This window comes from Patella vulgata, chromosome 8 (assembly GCF_932274485.2).
Source record: "Patella vulgata chromosome 8, xgPatVulg1.2, whole genome shotgun sequence".
NCBI lineage: Eukaryota > Metazoa > Mollusca > Gastropoda > Patellidae > Patella > Patella vulgata.
In genome coordinates this window covers 47,740,979-47,764,343 of record NC_065886.2, presented here as the reverse complement: position 1 = coordinate 47,764,343, position 23,365 = coordinate 47,740,979, and the positions used below count along the sequence as shown (strand labels likewise).

The window sequence follows — 23,365 nt, the reverse complement described above, 5'->3', positions numbered from 1 at the left end:
CAACGCAAGATGTCACAGGGCCAGGATCGTTACAGGTTACCTCCAACAACAGAACATTACCACATTACCTTGGCCAGCACTGAGTCCCGACCTCTCCCCCATCGAGCATGTCTGGGACATGCTTGGACAGAGGTTACGTCAACGTCAACAACGTCCTGCCAATGTCCAAGAACTTGCTGCTGCGTTGCAACAGGAATGGGACAATCTGGACCAAAATGACCTTAGACGTCTCATTAGGAGTATGCCACGTCGGATCAATGCTTGTTTGGCAAACAGAGGAGGATTTACCCGTTACTGACTTGGTTGTGATGCTGTGGTAACTTTGCTGTTTGACCCCGGGTATCATTTTACCCTTATAATGGTCAGTCTGTGCCTTACTTAGTCTAACGATCATTTGGAATAAATCGATGAATGTAAACTTCATTTCATTTTGTCATTTGTTTCTTCGTCAGTTTCATTAGGTGACTTTAATAACACTTAAAAATCAAATATCCCCTACTTTTTTTGAATAGTATAATACAACTATGATAAATCTATAGGTATACACCAGTGGCATCGTGCCTATTGGGGAAATAAAAATATTTTTATTGATATTAAGACAGAAGACCTGTCCGTCTCTATTAGTCATCACACAGTCTCCAGGAATTGTATAATTTGTCATTATCTGTGTTTAGTTTATTGCACTTTAAATAGTTTAGATGTCATTTGTTAAGGCATCGCTCAACAGCGGCTTCGCTTCGTACACTCTATCATTTAGCCTCGATCCGGGAAGTTGTTAAGTTGGTCTTAACTTCCAGTTCGAAATCACAGCAAGGTTGTTCGAAATTCGAAAATCTGAAATTGCAGATGAAAATGATTTTTTCAAGGTACTCAAAGAAAAAATAATTAGTAAAATCGGTAAAAAAAACACAAAGTTACGACTGCATTGTTAGTTTTTTTCGTTCGTAAAATTCAGTGATTTCAAATTCGTAAAACATTTTGAAAATATATTAAATCAACAGCCACCACACATTTTTGTAGGGGGATAGGTCAAAGTTTAGAAAGATCCTATGGTTAGATTCTAAGAAATCTGATTTGTGGACAAAACACACACAAAAAAAATAATAATAATCTTAACAGAAACAATAAGCTTTCATATGTAATACATATTTAACGATTTTTCGACTTTTTTCAAAGATTGAGGGCATTTTTGGACCCTTTATATCATTTGAGAACTCTGAGTAACAGAAGTTTAAGAAAAGAAAAAAAAAAGTAGTTTTCGAGCATCTGAATAGGCTCCAAAAAGGAAAATACTAGATTTTCAGGGTCCCATAATCTATTGCGTAACCACCGAATTTGTATCATTGGGATGTCATAAGATCGTCCATTATTCCGGCTATCTAATGTCACTTTAGTTGTTTTGATTCGGTGAAGTCTGGCGCAGCCGCGCAATAATCACTTTTTTTGCAAGAGCACCATTTTTATACGCCCACATTGAAATGTGGACGTATATTGCCGTCGGCCCCGTCCGTCTGTCGGTCGGTCCGTCCTTCCATCGTCCACAAGTTATGGCCCTTGTTTCACTTTGTTGAACCTTGTGAACGCTCTAATGCCAAAAGTTAACATCCGATCTTTGTGAAATTTATATGCATATTTAAGTTAGTGAAACGAAGAAGCCTATTGAATTTCAACAATTTCTGTTTATTACGTCTAGAGTTATGGCCCTTGTTTCACTTTATTGAACCTTGTGAACGCTCTAACTCCAAAAGTTATGATCCGATCTTTCTAATATTTATTTGCATTATTTAAATTAGTGAAATGAAGAAGTCTATAGAATTTCAGCAATTTCCGTTTATTACGTCTAAAGTTATGGCCCTTGTTTCACTTTATTGAACCTTGTGAAGGCTCCAACGCCAAAGTTATCATCCAATTTTTGTGAAATATATATGCAATATTTAGATTAGTGAAGCGAAGAAGCCTATTGAATTTCAGCCATTTGCGTTTATTACGTCTAGAGTTATGGCCCTTGTTTCACTTTATTGATCCTTGTGAACACTCCAACACCAAAAGTTATCACCCAATCTTTGTGAAATTTATATGCATTATTTAGATTACTGAAACGAAGAAGCCTATTGAATTTCAGCAATTTCCGTTGATCACGTCTAGAGTTATGGCCCTTGTTTCACTTTATTGATCCTTGTGAACACTCTAATGCCAAAAGTTATCACCCGATCTTTGTGAAATTTAATGCACGATTTAAATTACTGAAACGAAAAAGCCTATTGAATTTCAGCAATTTACAATAATTACTTCTAGAGTTATTGCCCTCGTTTCACTTTGTTAAACCTTGTTAATGCTCGATTTATGAAAGTTATCATTCGATATGTATGAAATTTATTGTGACAAAAGTTTAAATGACAAAAGGGATCTGTATGAAATTTATATGCATTATTTAAATTAGTAAAGTGAAAAAGCCTGTCAAATTTCAACAATTTCTGTAGATTACTTCCAGAGTTGAGACCCTTGTTTCAGTTTGTTGAACCTTGTAAACCCTCAAACAACAAAATTTATAATCTGATCTGCATGGAATTGTCTTGTAAAGGCCCCCAATTACCTACAAAGGAATAAAAATGTGAAAACCCGTGTTGACCGCTCAGATGATTTAGCTGCTGTGGGCATATGTTTTGTTGCCTGGCAACCTATCTTTTTACGTTTTTTTTCTCAAAATATCCGATATTTTTTTGACTATTTCCGGTTTTTGGATCATTGTCGGAATAGTTTTAACAAGTTGTTTGGATACTTACCTTTCTGTACCAGAAGTTTTCGAAACATTCATTGAACTGTTTTCAAAAAAAGAGAAACATAGAAGAGCATTTTCACTAATTTAACGATTTGTCAACTTTTTTCAAAGATTGAGGTCCCATTTGGACCACTTATATTACATGTATTTCAATGTTTTTATTTTTGGATTCACACCCTAGAGCACCGATAGGATCATTGTCGGGATAATTATAGTAAAAGACATGGGCAACTGAATGGTCGCAGGACTCTATAATGATATATGCTCTTCCAAAAAAGTAGGAGATATTCAGAAACAATAGAAAACCTCGGAAATGCACTGCTGTTTTTATTAGAGGTAACCAGTGTATGTTAAAGCGGAAATTGCAAATTTTTAAGTTATATTTTTAAAATTTATTAAAATAAAGCCTGAAAATAGATGATATCCATAAACAGTCCTACCTTGTTAAAGAATAATCCTATGAATCCTATAATTCAGTATTGCCAGCTGAGAAATTGGCAAAAATATCATTTTCCTCTTCATTTTCAAACGTTTGAAAAAGCTACTCCATGGTGGAGAATAGAAAACAAGGGAGGTAATTGTGTTATTATTTCCTGTGTAAATGAGTTTTAAGTGTGAGAAGACACCTATGATCGTATAATTGTGAGTTGACACAGGTTGACAACCTATTGAGCAAAAGACATAGAAATAATTACGTTTTGACTTTCTTAGAAAATTTGCAATTTCCGCTTTAATAACAAGCCAATTGTCTACACATGAACATAAACAGTTCATATGGGTGCTTATCTGACGGCCCCATTTCACTCGCAAAGAGATACACTGTCAAAAGTGAAAATGGACGTTTTTGATTTTTGTCTCAATAATGAGTAATTGCACCACTAATTCTCAGACATTCATAGTCCGGCAGAACTATGGCTGAAACTGGAAATTGTATTCAAAATTTTTTTTTCTTTTTTTGATTTTAGTAGCCTAGGGTGTCCTCTTTCAGAATCTGCTGGGTGAACCTCGGTCACCCTTGAGCGTTTTGAGAAATTCAAGATGGCGCACTAGACGGCCGCTACATGAAATAATCCCCTATAGCTCCAATAGTATTTATTCTAGGATGATAATTTTGGTGTCGTAACTGTATGTTTCTGGGATCAAGGAATACACTGAAATCATTTATTATGTTATGGGGTGATTAGGTGATAGTAAAATCAAACATGCCAGACAATATTGCCCTTTAACTTGTTAGCGGCGGTTGGGGGCGATTATTTCACTGAACCAAACTATATCTGGAGACAAACTATATATTTCTGGACATAGGAGCGTATGAGTGATAGGATAACACCACATACAACCCTATCAGGGGATCCGGGGCCACATGGGTCGGCCCTGAAAAGGGAGACACAAGCTGTTTGTTGAACATTTAAAAAAACAAATTCTACCCGCAAAACAGGAACATAACCTCCAAAATAACTAGGTAATATCCAGTTTAATCCTTTAGTCGTGTTTTTGGCTGCAACCTGTGACAGCACAAGCGCAAAATATTGTATATTCTAAGCCATTCCTAGTGCAGCTACAAGCACACGTACTACATGAGCTGTCACTCTTGCATCCACTTCCGATGAGCCACATTGCAGACTCCGGAGCAAGTTTACCGGTTGTAATGTTTTCAATTTAGTGTCCTTCTCCCAGCAATACTGTTCCGGATCAAGTTCCGGCAGATTCCGATTTTCCAGTGAACGGCACTCAATAGCTTTGTGGTGACATATTTTTTTTACGTTCACTAGACTACATGGTTTAGGTGCGAATGATGTCAATACATTTCCAGTTTTGGAGTGTGTTTCAGTCATCATTTTGCAAGAGCTTGGTCCATAACAAACTTACAGAACAACCTTTGACATTGGTCAAACTACGGAGAAACACATGTCAATTATCATTGAAATCCTGCCAGCTCATGATCTTACTGGATGTGGCACGGTCACATGCGGCTATGCCGTGGGGAAAGGAACAGCTTTGAAAGTGGTTAGAGCTTGAAGGTATTCTCTCTCACTCGTCGGAGTAATAGACACTCCAATAGAATCATTGCTTACACAGTTACACAGGGCACTGTATTTATGTCAGCTTGATATGGACCATCCTCGGTTACCCAGTGTACTCATTCCGTTCTACTCCACTATACCCCGGGTTAATCTATTGGGGAGGCACGTTTTCAAGTTATCCGCCCTTGATGATTGTGCTATTTTTATCGACCAATCCCATAAATTGTTATTTGAAAAGGAAGTTGGCACAGGTAAGTAACTCTCATCGAACAATGTTAGGAGTTGGCCTATGCTAAATGCTTAATTTTTAACAACCAATTATATACTATGTTAATGAAGACCAGACGTTCATATAATAATGTAGGGTCATTAGTGTTATTTAGAATCGTTCGTTTGTTCCTGGAATTTTATGTCCACGTGATATCGTAGACAAGTTATTGTGAATCAAATTGCCAAGTATAAGTTCAATAATAATAGACATAACAAAATGACATATTTCAGACAAAGAACGAATAGTAATAATAATAACAAAAGTCAAATATATAGATGTTATACATATTTGAAATCAACAACACATACTACAGATTTTGATAATACAATTAAATATAAATAAATTATAAATATATACATTATTTACATTAATCATTCAGTAAATGGACATGAATATGGTTATCTACACTTATAAAACGAAGGCGAAACGATTGGTTTGTAAACTGTTTTCTGGTTGGTTCGTAGACTGTAGCTACATTCTAGGCCAGGGCAGATAATTTGAAATCGTGGAAACTCTATGGATTAACCCAGGGTATAGTGGAGTAGAACGGAATGAGTACACTGGGTAACCGAGGATGGATATGGACAGAGTTCTAGAAATCTAGGTCTGAAACACGCTGGAGGGTGTGGACATCTAAAGCATGTAAATCTTGTTCAACGAATGATACATTTGCAGAGAACGTAAAAAGAGAGAGAGAGAGAAATGGGGTTTAACGTCCACTCGACACAAACTAGGTCATTTCGGGACTAACATATGGTTTAATTTTATTTCAATAATTCGCTTGCGCATAGGAGTCTTTAGCAGTGGGAGGAAACTGGAGGACCCCGAGAAAACCCACGAGGTTGGACAGGCGACCCTACTCCTTGCCACGTACAACCAGCGATTCGAAACCAAACGTAAAAAGAGTTCATCACCAAGCTATTGTGTGGCATTCACTGGAAGATCAGAATCCACCGGAACTTGATCTGGAACAGTATTGCTGGGAGAAGGATACCAAATTGAGAACATTACAACTGGGCCAATTTGCTCCGGAGACTACCATGTGGCTCATCAAAAGTGGATGCAAGAGTGACAGCCGTGCCGCGCTTCGACCTCTAGCTGGTCGATCACCCCTGGCTTGTGGTTGTGGTTTCGATCCTTGGTGTGCGCATATGTGGCTTAGAGATAGGGGCGCCTTCTCAACCTCGTGGGTTTCTCTGGGTACTCCAGATTCCTCCCCCAGGAAAGACCCATGCACGTATACTAAGCATAATAAAACAAGCCGCAATCCCCAAATAAATAGATGACACATATTAATTAATCGCACATCTATTTTTTTCAAAAGTATCGACCAATCAAACTGATTATCAACTATACACTAAGTTTCATCACTCTCTATCAGATAGAATCAAAGTTATCGTGTCCTAAATCATCGACCAAGGAAATTGCTTATCTCTGCTTAGCTTTAGCACAATATGTTAATCATTGAACTCGGTCAAGACGAACATCTACATCAAGTTTAAACATTCTACCTCAATTAGAGGCAGAGTTGTTATGTTTCAAAGTCTTGACCAATCAAAACGCTTATTGCTCCTTAGCCTAAGCAGACAATCCCCATCATCGAACTTAGTCAAGGTATTGATGTAATGAAACTATACACCAAGTTTCATCACTCTCACTTAATTAGAACTAAAGTTATCGTGTCCCAAAGCATCAACCAATCAAATTGCTTATCTCTGCTTACCCTAAGCAGAAAATGCTCATCTTCACACTCCATCAAGGCATTGACCTAATAAACACCTACACCACGTTTGAACTTTTTAGCTCAATTAGGAGAGTTATTGTGTTCCGAAGTCTCGGCCAATCAAATTGCTTATCGCCCTGCTTACCCAGAGCAGAAAATGCTCCTTATCGAACTTAGTCAAGGTATTGATGTAATGAAACTATACACCAAGTTTCATCACTCTCACTTAATTTGAACTAAAGTTATCGTGTCCCAAAGCATCAACCAATCAAATTGCTTATCTCTGTTTACCCTAAGCAGAAAATGCTCATCTTCGAACTCCATCAAGGCATTGACCTAATAAACACCTACACCATGTTTGAACATTCTAGGTCAATTAGAAGGAGAGTTATTGTGTCCCAAAAAGTGTGACGGACGGAAGGACACATTTTAATAGTCCCCTGCTTTCTTCGAAAAGCGGGGGACAATAAGACAAGTTTGATTGTATCATTGCTTGATAACGGTGCAGTTACCGTAATAAACCTAGTGAATGTTATCCATAGGGCTGTCCGTTATTATAATATGCCTTTTACTAAATCCCCTTTTAGGCTGGTAGGAGACAAATGATTATTGCTTTTTTGTAAGGAGGTATGAAAAAATACACCGCAATCAACCTTGGGCAATTTTTTTTATAAACGAGTTAGTTTTGGAAATGAAATGAAATGGGGTCAACGTCCTACTGTTTTGCTCCAACCGGGCTAATGATGATGGGCATATGCAATTAGGGAAATTTTGCTGCACTATGGCCTACATGTACTCTTATATCGAATTCAAACTGCCAACGGATCTTTTATGTGCACGCCAATGTATACACAGAACCTCAGTTTTTTATCCCATCCAAACAACTGGACAGCTGTCCTTGTCAGGCCCTCGGTCCTGCACCACTGACATGGGGAAAGCACGTCGGAATATCCCGATGAACTTTCTCAACCAATGCAGGGATTGAACATGTGACCTCCAGACTAGCCAGCCGGCGTCTTACCCACTTAGCCACCGTGGCTCCCATGGGTTTTGGTATCTGGCCTCAAAATGAATGATCCTTGTAAAACCGCGTTAAATTTTTTAAAGTTATCCTCAACATTATGTTATCTAAATGTATTATCAAATTGTAAGTAACCATAAACACACTCAACACCATGAGAGTTTAAGGTCTACTCAACACAAATTAGGTCATTTCAGGACTAAAACATGGTTCAATTTTATTTCAGGGGCGTGGGGGTCTTTAGCAGTGGGAGGAAACTGGAGGACCCAGAGAAAACCCACGAGGTTGGACAGGCGACCCTACTCCTTGTCAGGTACAACTCGGGGAATCGAAACCACGTCAGGCGACTCAATGACAAACCTTATGATACAGCGCGCACATGCTAACCATTCAGCCATCCAATCCCCCTTGGTTGGATGAACTGCCATGGAATTGTATGCCGACGCGGATGGCTGATGGCTAAGTTTTTGTTGACTTTGTGGTGTTATATCTAGCTATTAAAAATAATTCCAGTAATTTCAATTTTTTTTTATTTATCAAAACAATCTGAAAACAATATCAAAAAAGCAACAGTCATTTTGGGAAATAATTTACACAAATAATTTCTTTTTTGAAGAAAATATAAATAGGTGTAAGTTATATTACTTTGAGTAACAAGTAATAGTGCGACAGTAAATGCAGAGCATGGGGTCTATTACGTGAGAATAGGTGTAAAAGCAATTTCAAACTTCATGGAATGAACTCTTGGGAACATTTAACATTATTTATTGCTATTTATTCATCATTAAACAATCAAATATGGTAAATAACATGAAAAGAAAACGTTTTTCAATATTTATGCTAAATATCACCCAGAAAAATAAAAACCATGATTTCTCGTTCGGTTTAACGATATTTCTTTGAAGACAGTATTTTGGAGTGTTTATATTTCTGTGATGGTTTTATATCGAAAAACTGAAATATCACTTAACTCTTTACAGAGTTAAGCCCCCTTTTTCTGAAGGACCTTGTTAACGCGATAATAGCTACAGAAGCACTAGGGTCATCGGTGCGTATCGATATTCATAATCAGCAGCCTTCTGTTCCTGTGTTATCTCCACTTTGCGGAGGTGGTAGTGGTGGGGGGGGGGGGGGGTGTCTAGTGATTTAACATGTGTGTAAAATCATAATGTCTGTCAGTGGGTTAAGTGGTGTAGTTTCGATTTACCGCTTAAATGTAACAAGGAGTAGGGTCTGTCTCTCACTATCCCCTCGTTGCCAAAAACCTTGTGAACACGATAGAGGGTATAGGTTTTATCAGATTTTTTTTTCAAGTTTGGTTGGAAGGAATTGGGTCACAAGAGGATGAACCCTAGGGATTAGATTTCTTTAAGTATTTATCAAATTTGTCCAACATCCAAGTTTACCTTTTGGATAAGCTGCAGTTGAAACAAAGCTGCTGTGTTCAGCTTTTACATTATTAAATAATCTCAATGTGACGATTACCTGCAGGGTAACCTTGTTTTGTAGACTATGAATGATGATTGTGTCATGAATGGAAATGACGACCAAGCACAAGTTTTACAGTTCATGAAGACAATGGAATTGTATGCTGACCTTATGGAAGCAGCCCAGGTAAGCCTATACTAAAAATGAAATAATGAATGAATGAATGAAATAGAGTTTTATTGGACATCAGCGCCAACCAGATTATATTGAACTAAACATCACTGAGAAGTAGGAAGAGTTGATCTGTGCATGGACTGTATATAAATCACTGTCTGGGGTGTTTTTTATACGACGATTGAAAGAAAATGAATTTTCCCGATTATTACTCGGCATTACCGCGTTTAAATTGTAAATAAGGTCCGTTAAATAACAAGGGTGAGAAAATGAATGAGAGCTGAGTTAATTAATGCTAGGGGTGAAAAACTGTGCGACGATGTATTTTCTGTAGAGGTGTGTTAATTAACAGACGGGTAAAAAATGAATGTCAAAGGTGTGTATTATTTAATTGGTATGTTTTCTGGATAATGCAATAACTGCACCAAAAGGTGTATAATTAAGGACCAGCAGACTGTGTACTCACTATGATCGATGTTTCTCTTATGCATCTTTCGTATTGCGTACCATATATTATCGGTGGGCGATCAAACCCTCGTATATCTGATTTTAGTAAGTTTAAGGAGGGACAAAAAACTATCTGCAGTCCCGGCTTTTTTATGATATTTCTAATTGTGGAAAATATAATATTGGATGGTTATTTTGGGGATAATTTTAGGGGTTTATGAGCTATGGCTATACACAACATTTTGTCTTGGGGAAATGGCGGCGTATGCAATATACAACTTTCTGTTTACAAACTTTAAGCCTGTTCTGGGTATAAACGACCTTTTGTTCTGACCTATTTACACAGATTATTTTGTATTAAGGTAAGTTACCTAGTATAGTGGCAGACACAGAATATTTGTTTTAGAGGTGACCAGAAGGGCCTCCGAGGAATTTCGGAAAAATCAGGGTTTTTCGGATGAATTGTGAAGTATATTACACCCGAATATAACATTCAATTTCTTCAGCAGTATCACCCCAACAAAATGCTCAAATTTACACGTTTCGCAGAAACAGAAAAATAAATTATTTTTTTATTCTGTCATTTTAGGGTGGAGGGGAGGGGGCAACTGATTCTGCCACTGACCTAGTAAGTGTTTCTTAGAAACACAAAAATAAATTATTTTTTTACTCTGTCATTTTAGAGCTGAGGGGAGGGGGCACCTGGATCAGTCACTGACTCAGTAAGTTACCCGGGGTCATAATATCCACTACACAATTCAAAGTAAGTTACAACACCTGGGGTCATGATATCCACCTAGAGGGCCATAATATTCACGATATAATTCTTCATGGCAACTAACCCTGGGCCATAATATCCAAGACATAATTCAAGGTAAGTAATCCAGGGCCATAATATCCATGACATAATTCAAGGTACATAACCCAGGATCATAGAAATGCGCTTAGAAATACTCATGTGTAATGAAGCGCTATATAAATCGAACAATAATAATAATAATAATAATCATAGCATCTACTACACAATTCCAGGTAAGTTTTCTGGTAGGTAAATACATGTAGCCTTGTGTTACACGCAATACTAATAAAAGAACACTAACAAGAGATTACGGCACAAGCGGTTTAATCGTAGAAGTAAAGTAAGGGTGGCCTCTAACATACACCTTCTTATCAAGGAAGAATAATACACATCTTTTACTTCATAAAATTTATTGACATCAAAAACTCACATACATTTATTATACTCGTAGACAATACCCTCATAGACAATCGATTCAACGGTGATCTGATTATCCAGAAAGTATCGTACCACATGAGAGAATACCTAGTAGTAGTAGTAGTAGTATCCTGGTGTTTTAAGTCTGCTTCCACATAAAGTAAGGGTGACCTCTAACATTCACCTTCTTATAAAGGAGGAAAAATATGCATCTATTACTTCATAAAATTTAATGACATCAAAAACTCACATACATTTATCATACTCGTAGACATTACTCTCGTAGACAATCGATTTAACGGTGATCTGATTATCCAGAAAGCATCGTACCACACAAGAGAGTACCGCATTACTGTTAATACATAGCTACATATGACAACTATTTGTTATAAATATCTTAATGGTAAAGTCCCTAATTAGATATCATCTAATAAAATAAGCGAACCCAAGTCTCACATAAAACTAACTAAACATAGTTCAAACATATAAAATTAAAGATTTTGAAACATAGATAATATCGGTATATATTTATTTAAATAAGTAATAAGTAAAATTCAACTCTAATCATGAAATAGAGTTAACTCCCCTTGATTACCCTACTTAACATTAAAATTGACCACCTCTCCCAAAAACTACTATATTATACCAGGCACATGCAAAATATGACCGAGGCAGTGTAAGGCAAGTAAAATTGAATGTTTCCCCTACAAATAAATATCATTGCCTATAACATACAACATCGTGCCTTACTATGCAACGCTATCAAAGTAAGTACACTGAGACAAGAGTAAAAGGGGTTAATACATATTTAGGAATGTCAAACATGTGGCGAAATGCAAATTTGTCACACTTGGATCAGTTCTGGTAGGTAAATATATCCTTTGATCGGGATGATACTGACCACGCAACCTAAGATAAGATATCATGGGTCGTGAACTCATGATATTTACTCCATAAACATAAGTTCTAAATAAAACCCAAGGTACGTTCAGCCATGAGCATAGAATCAATTACAGAAAAGTTATCAAATTACACTTTTTCACGATTATTTATTTTATATGTAATTAGCAATAATTGTAATAAACATTTCATAAACAAATAAACAATTTTATAATTTTCAAACAAATCTTCTAGTTCTAATCATGACTCAGTTGATCATAAAATGTGTGATAATCTCTTGGAATTACCTTTTTCAATTCCAGAAGATTCTTGAAATAATCATTCAACTTTGGCGTTTTGTGATGGACTACTAAGTTTGGATTTTCTTGGTATTAACCAATACTAGTCTTTATAATTATAGTTATATAATATTTCGCCTCTAGGGAGATACTTAAGAACTCTCAAATTTGTTACTACCGGATCTCACGTCCGAATTCCATGGCAAATGGATGTATACTGAGCGCCATGGAAAACACATCACTTAGTTTTTCGTATAACAAAATGATCCTGTAAACATATCTTATTTATTTTGGTTCTTATTGTGAACAATATTCAAATGGGAACACATCAATAACAACACATTTGTACACTTATGGATGTTTAATCTGTAATCAAGGGTACAAAGTCAGAGGGGTCAAAACCAAAAGTACGACACAGATGTCAGTAGCGCGTGTGTCCTCCACGAGCCATCATCACGGTAGGCTACAGCATTAAAGCGACCCCTGCAAATGTGTAGGGTGGTCCAGTGATGAAATGTGAAGCCTCCCCACACCATTACACTTCCCCCACCCCATCGATTCGTCTCGAAGACACAGCAGTCTGCAAGACGTTCCCACAGACGTCTCCACACCTTTGACGGCCATCAGCGTGATAAAGATGAAAGCAGCTCTCATCACTGAAGAGCACACTTTGCCAGTCTACTCTTCTCCATGTCTGGTGTCCTTGAGCCCATATCAAACGCCGCTGACGGTGATGATCCCTAAGGATAGCTCCAACATAAGGTCGTCGTGCACGGAGTCCTACTTCTCTTAGACGACGTCTTACGGTGTTGGCACTTACTGGTCCTTGTCTTCCGACGACTGCTGCATCTGTTCGAGTCGCTGGGCGGAATCTGTCACGCAGATGAGTGACCCGGATGTAGCGGTCTTGAGCCTGGGTTGTAACGCGTTGTGGACCAGGATGTTGACGGTCACGTGTTGATCCAGTAACTCGAACACGTTCCACCAACCTTACAATAGTGGACAGATGACAATTGAAGTGTCTGGCAATAGCACGTGTAGACATGTCAGCCCGGGACATTCCAATGGCTTCATTCCGTTGATTGTCAGTAAGTCTCGGCATCTCTAGCTCGATTCCTTCACACGTCCAACAACAAATTACGACAGATTGACGTTTCACAGTTCATGTACTGAACATAAATTTGAAGACATGCTTTTAAAGGGCTCACACACAATGCTGCACGTGAATATTGGGTTTTTCATGTGCATCTCGTGCATTATTTTTTTTGTGCACACGGGCCGATATTTTTTGCCTTTGGGAGCATTGTGTGAAACAATAGTTCATAGTATTGCATAATATTATACATACAAAACCACCTAGTAATAAAATATTTGGCGCTCAGTATATAATACCTTACAGATGAATACTCTTTGAAGAAATCATGTGATAGATATCTAACCTCATATGGAATTTCTATTTTAATAAGTACACCTATCTGAATAATGAGGGTTTTGACATTAGATGGTAAATAATTAATAATATAATCGCATAAACAAGATGCAAATTAATTGGCGGACAGATCTCTCTCCTTCGTGCCAAAAATTGCAAATAGTGTTTTTGGGACCCAAATCAAAAATTGTAAAGTTATAGCATGCCAATTTCATTTTATAATATAACAAACTGGCATTTAATGAGGGGCCAAATAAAACAGCCTGCAAATCTATCGTTATCACTGCAGTACTTTTATCTTGCGACTCCTTAGGCTTTATCTTCTCCTCTCTTGCATCATTCTTGCACATCATAATAGTCGGTTGTTGTTTTTAAGCCAAACTGCCGCATCAGAGCACCCCTTTTTAGCTCTTTTTAGTATCTCAGGTGATATTGGTTCTTCGAAGGATTCTATTTGTTTGTCTTTCTCAATTGAAATGGCCACCGACCTGACTGTGGCTGAGGTGTCAGACGATGGTAATCCTGTAACTGCCAACAGATGATTAGACTGTGCTAATGGTGAAGCATGGTAAATATTTGTAGCTTGTGTGGAAGCAAGGACAGCACTTCCAAATGATGACGAAACGAGGCTAGAATTTGTCTTTTTGGTTGATAATGGAGCAAGGTAAATGTTGGTTACTGAAGGTGGTGCTTGAGTGAGGTAAGAACTAGTTACCGGAGGTGATGCTGAAGGGTTATAAATACTGGTTACTAGAGGTGGTGCTTGAGCGAGGTAAGTACTATTTACTTGAGGTGGTGCAGGAGCGAGGCGAGTACTGATTAGTGGTGAGAGAGACAGAGCTCTGTAGAGAGACACACACATACATCCGACACACCCTTCCCCAGTGGGTATGAAATGAAATGGGGTTTAACATCCCACTGTTCTGTTCCGACGGGCATACACCATGCAGTGTTCTATGATCGAAATTTTGGCCGGGCAACTGCACTATGGCCTACTCTTACATGTATATCAAAGTCCAGCTGCGAAGGGATTTTTTTACGTGCACACCAATGTGTACATAGGGCCTTGGGTTTCGTACCATTCAAATGAATAGATTGTCCCTGTCCGGCCCCGGTCCTGCATACCTATTCCTTATACCCAGAGGATGATCCCTATTGTTTTTGTTGAATGCCCGACCCCCAGGGAAGAGTCATGCCCATTTTTTCTTTGTGTGTCTGTGTGTTGCATGCAGGCTACAATTCTTAATGGATCGTCTTGAAACTTGGCATATATATTCCTTATAGGCTAAGGATGGCAACTATTGATGTTGGTGCCACACCCACTTTTTGTTAATATACTAAACAGCAAAAAAAACGTCAGTACGATTTCAAAAACATAGAGGCACTTTAATTAAATCATTCTAGAAAACGACTTACTAAATGGATCAAAGCAGTTTTTTGTGAACAATATGTTGACACATTAGTGATTAATTCCTCACAATTCCAAGACATTACGAGAAGGTTTAGAGTCTGTACACTGTCTATACATCAGTATCGGCATGTCCACTGCGAGTGTCAATAACAGCAGCACAGCGTCTGTACATGGAGTGGACCAGACAATTGATGAATGCCATTGGCATTTGGAACCATACTCTCAGAAAAGCCTGGCGCAATCCATCGGCTGTGTTTGGTCTTAGTATGATGTTATTAAGTCTCCACTGAATTTCATCCCAAAGATGTTCAATTGGGTTTAAGTCTGAACTAAAGGCTGGACACTGCATAACATTGACACCGTAGACATTCACGTCGATGGTGAGGGGTGAGGATAGGTCCACGGTAAGGTCTACGGCAATGGATGTTCTTGTCTTGTCGCCTTGTGGTAACCCTTGGTCTACCAGTTCAGGGGCGATCATCCGTGGTGTTGTTGGCCTGAAAGCGTCGCTGAAGCCTGTAGATGGTCCAAACATTGACCTGGAAGTGATTGGCAACGGCTTGGGCAGTGTGGTCAGCGTCGAGTCTTCCAAGCGCCTGGTTCCTCTGAGCTGACGTGAGTCGTGGCATGCTGCTGACGTAGTGTGAATGATTCAACCAGGTATGGGCAAGCCTGGAAATAAGGCATCTGTCACAAACAATGTCAGGCACAGATTCAGGCTTTGTCAGGCACAAAACCTCTGGTGCCTGTCATATTGGCCGGCACTGATTTGTCTTTTTTATTGATATTATTAATACATGTCCAGCACTAAGTTGAAAATGTCAGGTGCTATTTCATTAGTGCCTGATATTTTGTCAGGTACATCTAAAACCATTATTTCCAGGCCTGTGAATGGGGTTGCATTTTGTAGGGCTGGTCCCGGGGAAAAGCACGTGCAGCATGAGTTACATGAAAATCATTGAGAACACATTACCATCTCAGAAGTCGGGTTGGATTTTTCTAGAACATTTCCTGGATTCAATTCTGTGTTTGGGAAGGAGCCTTATTTCTCAGGTAAAGTTGGAGATGTGGTCACAAATATACAATAAAAACATTTGGCAAGTTTTATGCAATGCATCTATCCAGAGTAACATGCCAACCTGACGTTTCTTTTGCTGCTTAGTATATTTTGTCTGTAAATGATATATAGGCAGCAATTATCAACAGATTTGGATCCAATTCAGAATGATCCATCATAGGGCTGTACCTATTTATATTGGTGCATGTCCTACCCCCAGGGGCAAAACCATGCCCAATTTTGGTTTACAGGCTGGAATTCAGAATGGATCATCTTGGAACTTGGCATATTTATTCCTGTAAGGATAGAAACTATTTATTTTGGTGCATGTCCTGACCCCTAGGTGTAGTACCCACTTTTTTGTCTGTAAATACTCTACAGGTTGCTATAATTAACAGATTTTGTTTGAATTCAGCATATCATTCATTTCAATAACAGGGTGGTACCTATTTATATTGTTCCAAATCCAACCCCCTGGGGCAGAGCCAGGCCCAATTTTTGTATTTATCATGTACAGGCTGCAATTCTGAATGGATCATCTTGGAACTTTGCATATTTTGCATATTTATTCCTTATACTGTAAAGACATCAACTATTTATTTTGATGCATGCCCCGACCCCCTAAAGCGGTGTCACACCCCTTTCTTGTCAATATTTTGTCTTAAAATTTGGCAAAACAAACCCAACGCCTGGCCTTCTTTGCCTCTTGTCATATTACAGTCATTGCAGCTATTTCATATTTCATTCTCTTCATTTTAAAAGTACCATATCAATGGAAACAGGAATGTGGAGGTATATTTTATAAATACCCAGCAGTCAACAGCCCATTTTGAATATAACCTGGTATATAGAGAGTAAATCCAACAAAAACTGCTTGATAGGCCTAACTGAAAAGACTCGCATTGACCATTTCACATTCATTAAACTTATAAAAACGTGCCACGATGCGTAAATTGTGCATCTTACCTTCAATAGCAATATCCATATTGATAAATAATACAACACAACAAACCAAAGAGTAGTAATTCACACACAAATGATATATTTAAACTAAAATTACTTTAGCCCTTCAGTAAATTTACATAGCTTACAATTGAACAATCCTCATTTCAGAATTTTAACTTATAATGTAGCCATTTTCATGCAATAACAGATCAAAGAAACACATACCCCAACCATATAAGAAAGCCTGCAGTTCCATCTTACAATGAGTTCAATTGATTTAAGGTTTATTTTATAATGTAGTTTAGACTGCAATGCGTTGTCCGAGATATCACCTTACGAATCGCTTTTTGAAATTTCAAGTAAATTCTTATACGGAATTCAGGGTGCAATGATAGACATTTGAACTGATTTGAAATTGAGAATTACTTTCTTTATTGCAAATTTTTTTCTTTAATGTGGGTTGCGTGCTCTGTTTTAGATGTGTATTGTTTTCATATTAGAAAGTTTTAACAACATGTATGGTCTCGTATTTTAAAAAAAATCATCCGAAAATGTAACTGATAAAAATACACATCAATGTTTCAAATATTTTAGAGGTTTTTTTAGTTCCATTTCAAGTGTAGCAAAAATAAATTAACGATTAGTTTCTAAATTAATTATGGTGCTGAAATACATCAACTATTTACATATCACTAGTCAAATTAATGGTAATTGTTCTCTGATATTGAGGTCAACCGTTTATCAATAACGATGAGAGAAAACTCTTCGAAACTTGAAATGTAAGTTTATAACCCAAAGATCTCGGTTCCTTTCGATATTTGCGCATATCGGACCGTAACTTCCTGAATTATGGCCCCTGATTGTACGAAAAATCGCGTTTTCAGTTTGTGGACCCTATAGAGGTCATAATTTTTATCAGATTTAAAAAAACGTATTATATCACCGTTACACCCTAAGGACGGCTGAATTCGAATTTCGTGAAAATCGGCCCAAAACTGACAGACAAAATGGCCGCCTTTTGTTCTCAAATAGCGTAAAAATATGGTATATCAAAGCTGTGGACCCTATAGAGGTCACAATTTTAATCTGATTTTGTTGAAACTTGAAATGTAAGTTTATAACCCAAAGATATATAGAGGATATTTGTCGTTTTAGAGTGAATAACATATTTTATTTCATTGAGAAGCAAGAAATATAAATGTTTTCTTGCTTAGAGATGAAATAAAATATGTTATTCACGACAAAACGACAAATGTTCTATTTATTTTATAATTTTACAATCATTTTAGGTAAAAACAACTAGCCAGTGAAATAACACTTTTATTTCACTGATAAAACGCGGTATTCCACTACTGATCATAAAATAAAACAGAATATTATACATTGTAAATTGAGACCAGTAATACCTATAGTCAGACACTTATCTCCAAGCTTGTTTCAATATAATTAAATGTTTTCATTGTTTTAATCTTTTACAAACAGAAGTTTTATTGCATAGTTGTTTTAAGGATTTGGTATTTAATTAAGCTCCTTCTACAGCTTTACGTATTGTCTTATAATTAACATATTTTTGTCCCCCACCTTTCAAAGAAAGCAGGGGACTATTAAAATGGGTTTGTCAGTCTGTCTGTCCATCCATCTGTCCATCCATCTGTACCTGTCCGTCACACTTTTTGGGACACAATAACTCTCTTTCTAACTGAGCTAGAATGTTCAAACTTGGTGTAGGTGTTTATTAGGTCAATGCCTTGATGGAGTTTGAAGATGAGCATTTTATGCTTAGGGTAAGTAGAGATAAGCAATTTGATTGGTTGATGCTTTGGGACACGATAATTTTAGTTCTAATTAAGTCAGAGTGATGAAACTTGGTGTATAGTTTCATTACATCAATACCTTGATTAAGTTTGATAATGAGCATTTTCTGTTCAGGGTAAGCCGAGCAATAAGCAATTTGATTGGCCGAGACTTTGGAACACAATAACTCTCCTTCTAATTGAGCTAGAATGTTCAAACTTGGTGTAGGTGTTTATTAGGTCAGTGTCTTGATGAAGTCCGAACATGAGCATTTTTTGCTTAGGGTAAGTAGAGATAAGCAATTTGATTGGTTGATGCTTTGGGACATGATAACTTTAGTTCTAATTAAGTGAGAGTGATGAAACTTGGTGTATATTTTCTTTACATCAATACCTTGACAAAGTGAGAGTGAGGATGGTGTATATTAGCTTTTTTTTTACATCAATACCTTGACTAAGTTCGATAATGAACATTTTCTGCTGAGGGTAAGCAGAGCGATAAGCAATTTGCTTGGTCGAGACTTTGGAACACAATAACTCTCCTTCTATTTAAGGGAGAATGTTCAAACTTGGTATAGGCGTTCATTAGGTAAATGCCTTGATGGAGTTCGATGATGCTTTGGGGCACGATAACTTTAGTTATAATGATGTGAGCACGATGAAACTCTGAATATAGATTCATTATATTATTACCTTGACTAAGGTCGATGGTGCGAATTTTCTGCTTAGGCTAAGCAGCGATAAGCAATTTGATTGGTCAAGACTTTGGAACATAACAACTCTGCTTTTAATTGAGGTAGAATGTTTAAACTTGATGTAGATGTTCATTAGGTGAACGTCTTGACTGAGTTCAATGATTAACATTTCGAGCTAAAGCTAAGCAGAGCTAATCAGTTTCATTGGTTGATGCTTTGGGGCAAGATAATCTTGATTATATCTGATGAAACCTAGTGTATAGTTTGATTGCTCAATGCTTTTGAAAAAAATAAATGTGCGATTAATTAATATATGCTATCTATTTTTGGGGGGATTTCGGCGGGGGACAACAGCCTCACTGTTGGCTTGTTTTATCTGGATTATCGCCCTTTCTATTGTGCTGTCTTTCGACAGTCTACATTTTCTCATTGGCTTGTTTGTATTCAGTATTGTTTGTTTTTTGCTCTGTTTTTTGATGGTTGGAACATTTACCCTACTGTGTTCAATATTCCTCGATTCTATTGAATACTAAAACATTTCTTAATTGACTTTGAACATTTTGTTTTTAGACTACTTGGTTTTTTATGCATTTCACCTATGTGGTTACTTGTATAGTTAAATTTTACTACAATATGCTTACATTCATATTTCTTGTAACATATAGCAGATCATGACTCGTGCTGACATTACACAATGGTTTCTCTGGGTTTTATTCCTGATTCTTTTCAAATTTAAGTGAAGTCTGTGTCACTACAGGCCCGGGACTGTACAGTACAGTGGACGCTTACGGCTAGCCCCCGGATCCATTCACTTTATTTGAATTGTGTGGTGGTTTGTGATTTCTGCGTAATATGTCTTGTCCGTATATTTGTTTTTGTGTAAATTATGTGTGGTGCAGTCCCCCTGCAAGTCATATAAATTAAACCCAATTTTCATATAGAGGACATATATTATTCTATCATAGAGAACGCACATTGTCTTGTTCATTACGTTTAGTTGTAAATTTATTTTAATGTTGTTGCTGGTCAATTAAATTCATATCCAGATTTTATGGATGTAACCAACTAGGTTACAATACAAGATTAGTGCACTAGTATCCTGTATGTAGAGTCAAAAAATAGGTAAAAATATTGTCATCTTTTTGTCAAGGTTGATTGATAGTTGATAATCAGTTTGATTGCTCGATACTTTTGCAAAAGATAAACGTGCAATTACTTAATATGTGTCATCTATTTATTTCTGGATTTTGGCTTGATTTCTATGAGCTGTATTTTGTAGCGTTGCTTGATACTGGATTGGTTAATTTAGGGTACTGTTTATCAATTAAGCTTTCATGAATTCCAGACAGAAGTTAACAAGTCAAATTTCAAACTGACCGATTTACAAACATCTATTGAACTGACCTTCAATAATAAAGGTAGGTGCTATATTATAACATCTTCATGTACACTAACTACATTTTTTTGCTACAGAGTGGTTAATAACTGAGTAATCCATCATTTTGCAAACTTTCCAAACCTTTTGGGGTGGCCTGGTGGTGGTTGGATGGTCGAATGGTTAGTGCGTGCGCATTGTATCCAAGCCCTTTGGGGTGGGTGGTGGTGGTGGTGGTGGTTGGATGGCCGAATGGTTAGCGTGTGCGCGTTGTATCATAAGGTCTGTCATTGAGTCAACTGGTGTGGGTTCGATACCCCAGTTGTATGTGACAAGTAGTAAGGTCGCCTGTTCCACCTCGTGGGTTTTCTCCAGGTCCTCCAGTTTCTTTCCACTGCTAAAGACCCCTAGTGCAAGCGAATTATTGAAATAAAATTAAATGAAATGAAATGGGGTTTAACGTCCTACTGTTCTGCTTATTGAAATAAAATTGAACCATATGTTAGTTCCAAAATAACCTAGTTTGTGTCGAGTAGACATTAAACCCCATCTCTCTCTCTGGCGGCCATTTTCCCTTTTCTGATTTTTGCCAATTTTGGATATTTTATGTGTAAAGTCATATTGAACACAATTCTATTAAAGTGGACACCACTAAATATAAATACTCCTCAGTGATAAAATTGATAGATAATATTGTGTGATTAGTTAACTGTTCTAACTGTTAATTCTAGGAAGGAATGGAGCATTGAAAAATGCTATTTATAAATATGTATGTCTCCATGCTGCCAAACATTCAGAAGTACCAGTAGATCACTTAAAAGATCCTATTTCATATGTATTTAAAGCACAGGTGAGTTTATTTTTTACACTTACCACACTTTAAAGGGAAACTCTACTGAAACTGAACCAAAAATTATTCTTAAGATCATATTACGTCAGATAACCCCACTTAGCCCACTTTTCAATGTGGATCAAAACAGATTTTTATACACCCACATTTCAGTGTGGGTTTATTATGTCATTACCCATGTCCATTGGTCTGTCCATCAACAGGAGGGTTGGATGGCTGAATGGTTAGCGTGCGCGCGCTGTATCATAAAGTCTGTCATTGAGTCGACTGGCGTGGTTTCGAATCCCTGGTTGTACGTGACAAGGAGTAGGGTCGCCTGTCCAACCTCGTGGGTTTTCTGCGGGTCCTCCGGTTTCCTCCCACTGCTAAAGACCCCTATGCGCAAGCGAATTATTGAAATAAAATTAAACCATATGTTAGTCCCGAAATGACTTAGTTGTGTCGAGTGGACGTTAAACCCCATCTCTCTCTCTCTCTCTCTCTGTCCATCAACAATTGGTGTGTTAACACGATAGTTGTGAAGCATTGGGGTCAGTAGAAATGAAATGAAATGCGTTTTAACGTGTTACTGTTATGCACCGACTGGCTAGGCCAACCCTATAAATTTCCCACTCTCTGTGACTTTCTTTCCAAAGTTAACCCATTTTTTCTGAAAACCTTGGTACGAAGCATTGTGGTCATGGAGAATGAACCATATCAAAATTTAGCTTGCCTCGACCTTTACCAGAATGAACCCTATTGATTTCCAGCTTTTCATGACTTTCCATTACAGAGTTATCCCCCCCCTTTGCCCAAAAAAACCCTTGTGAACATGATAGAGGCTGTAGTTTGCAACGGATTTCTTTCAAATTTTTTGGCGAAGCATTTGGGTCATGAGAGGAGAAACCCTATCAAAATTAAGCAAGCTGCGACTTTCTGTTCCGGAGTCATCCCCACTTTTGAAATTGATAGAGACTATAGCGTTTATACACCTAAATGGAAATGTGACAAATTTCCAATCAATAGAAACAGGTAACACAAACCAATTTAAGACTAATTTTGATGCATTTGATATTCAGATAAGTTGATATGGTGGTCGTATCACTTTAAAATGTATAGTATGGAGAATGGATCCTACATTATGCGCGGGAATCAATAAGGAGATAAAGACAAAATAAGTAAAAATATTGATTTTGAACGAAATTGAGATTTTCACAAAAATGAGTCTATAAATATACTATCCATCGACACAGAAAATCAAAATAGCAATAAAACATTTTAAAACACCTGTATTTGAACGTTTTGTAAGAGTACCGTATTCTTAAATCTGTCCTATTTCTTAAAATTCGCGGCGAAATTAGTTATTTTTCTTCGCTCGCAGTGGGACGACTGGTCATTCCTCTTGCATAACAATTGCTATCGTTGTAAAGCGGGGCATCTCTAGTTTATAAATATGATCAAAATATTGTCGATGAATTGATTTTGAACGGATACAATCGAGTTTTAAAACACTTCAAAAATATAAATAAACTCTGCCTGTTGCCATGCTGTCCACACAACTCCTTTGCTG

The 23,365-nt window shown here is 37.4% G+C and overlaps 1 protein-coding gene across 7 annotated transcripts in view; it reads left to right on the top strand.

Moving 5' to 3' along the window:
• The window catches only part of LOC126829637 (TBC1 domain family member 19), a 140,286-nt gene that overhangs the window by 8,321 nt on the left and 108,600 nt on the right, over window positions 1-23,365 (top strand). For 3 of the 7 annotated variants that reach the window (XM_050559634.2, XM_050559626.2, XM_050559633.2), the window contains exons 1-4: window positions 2,978-3,115; window positions 9,328-9,432; window positions 20,937-21,009; window positions 21,698-21,816. In XM_050559634.2, the coding sequence (XP_050415591.1) occupies window positions 3,041-3,115; window positions 9,328-9,432; window positions 20,937-21,009; window positions 21,698-21,816 (372 nt within the window). In that variant the 5' untranslated portion in view covers window positions 2,978-3,040. Of the gene's footprint in view, window positions 1-2,977; window positions 3,116-9,309; window positions 9,433-20,936; window positions 21,010-21,697; window positions 21,817-23,365 lie in introns of those variants that run through there. The other 4 variants (XM_050559628.1, XM_050559627.2, XM_050559629.1 and 1 more) reach the window with 2 other exon arrangements.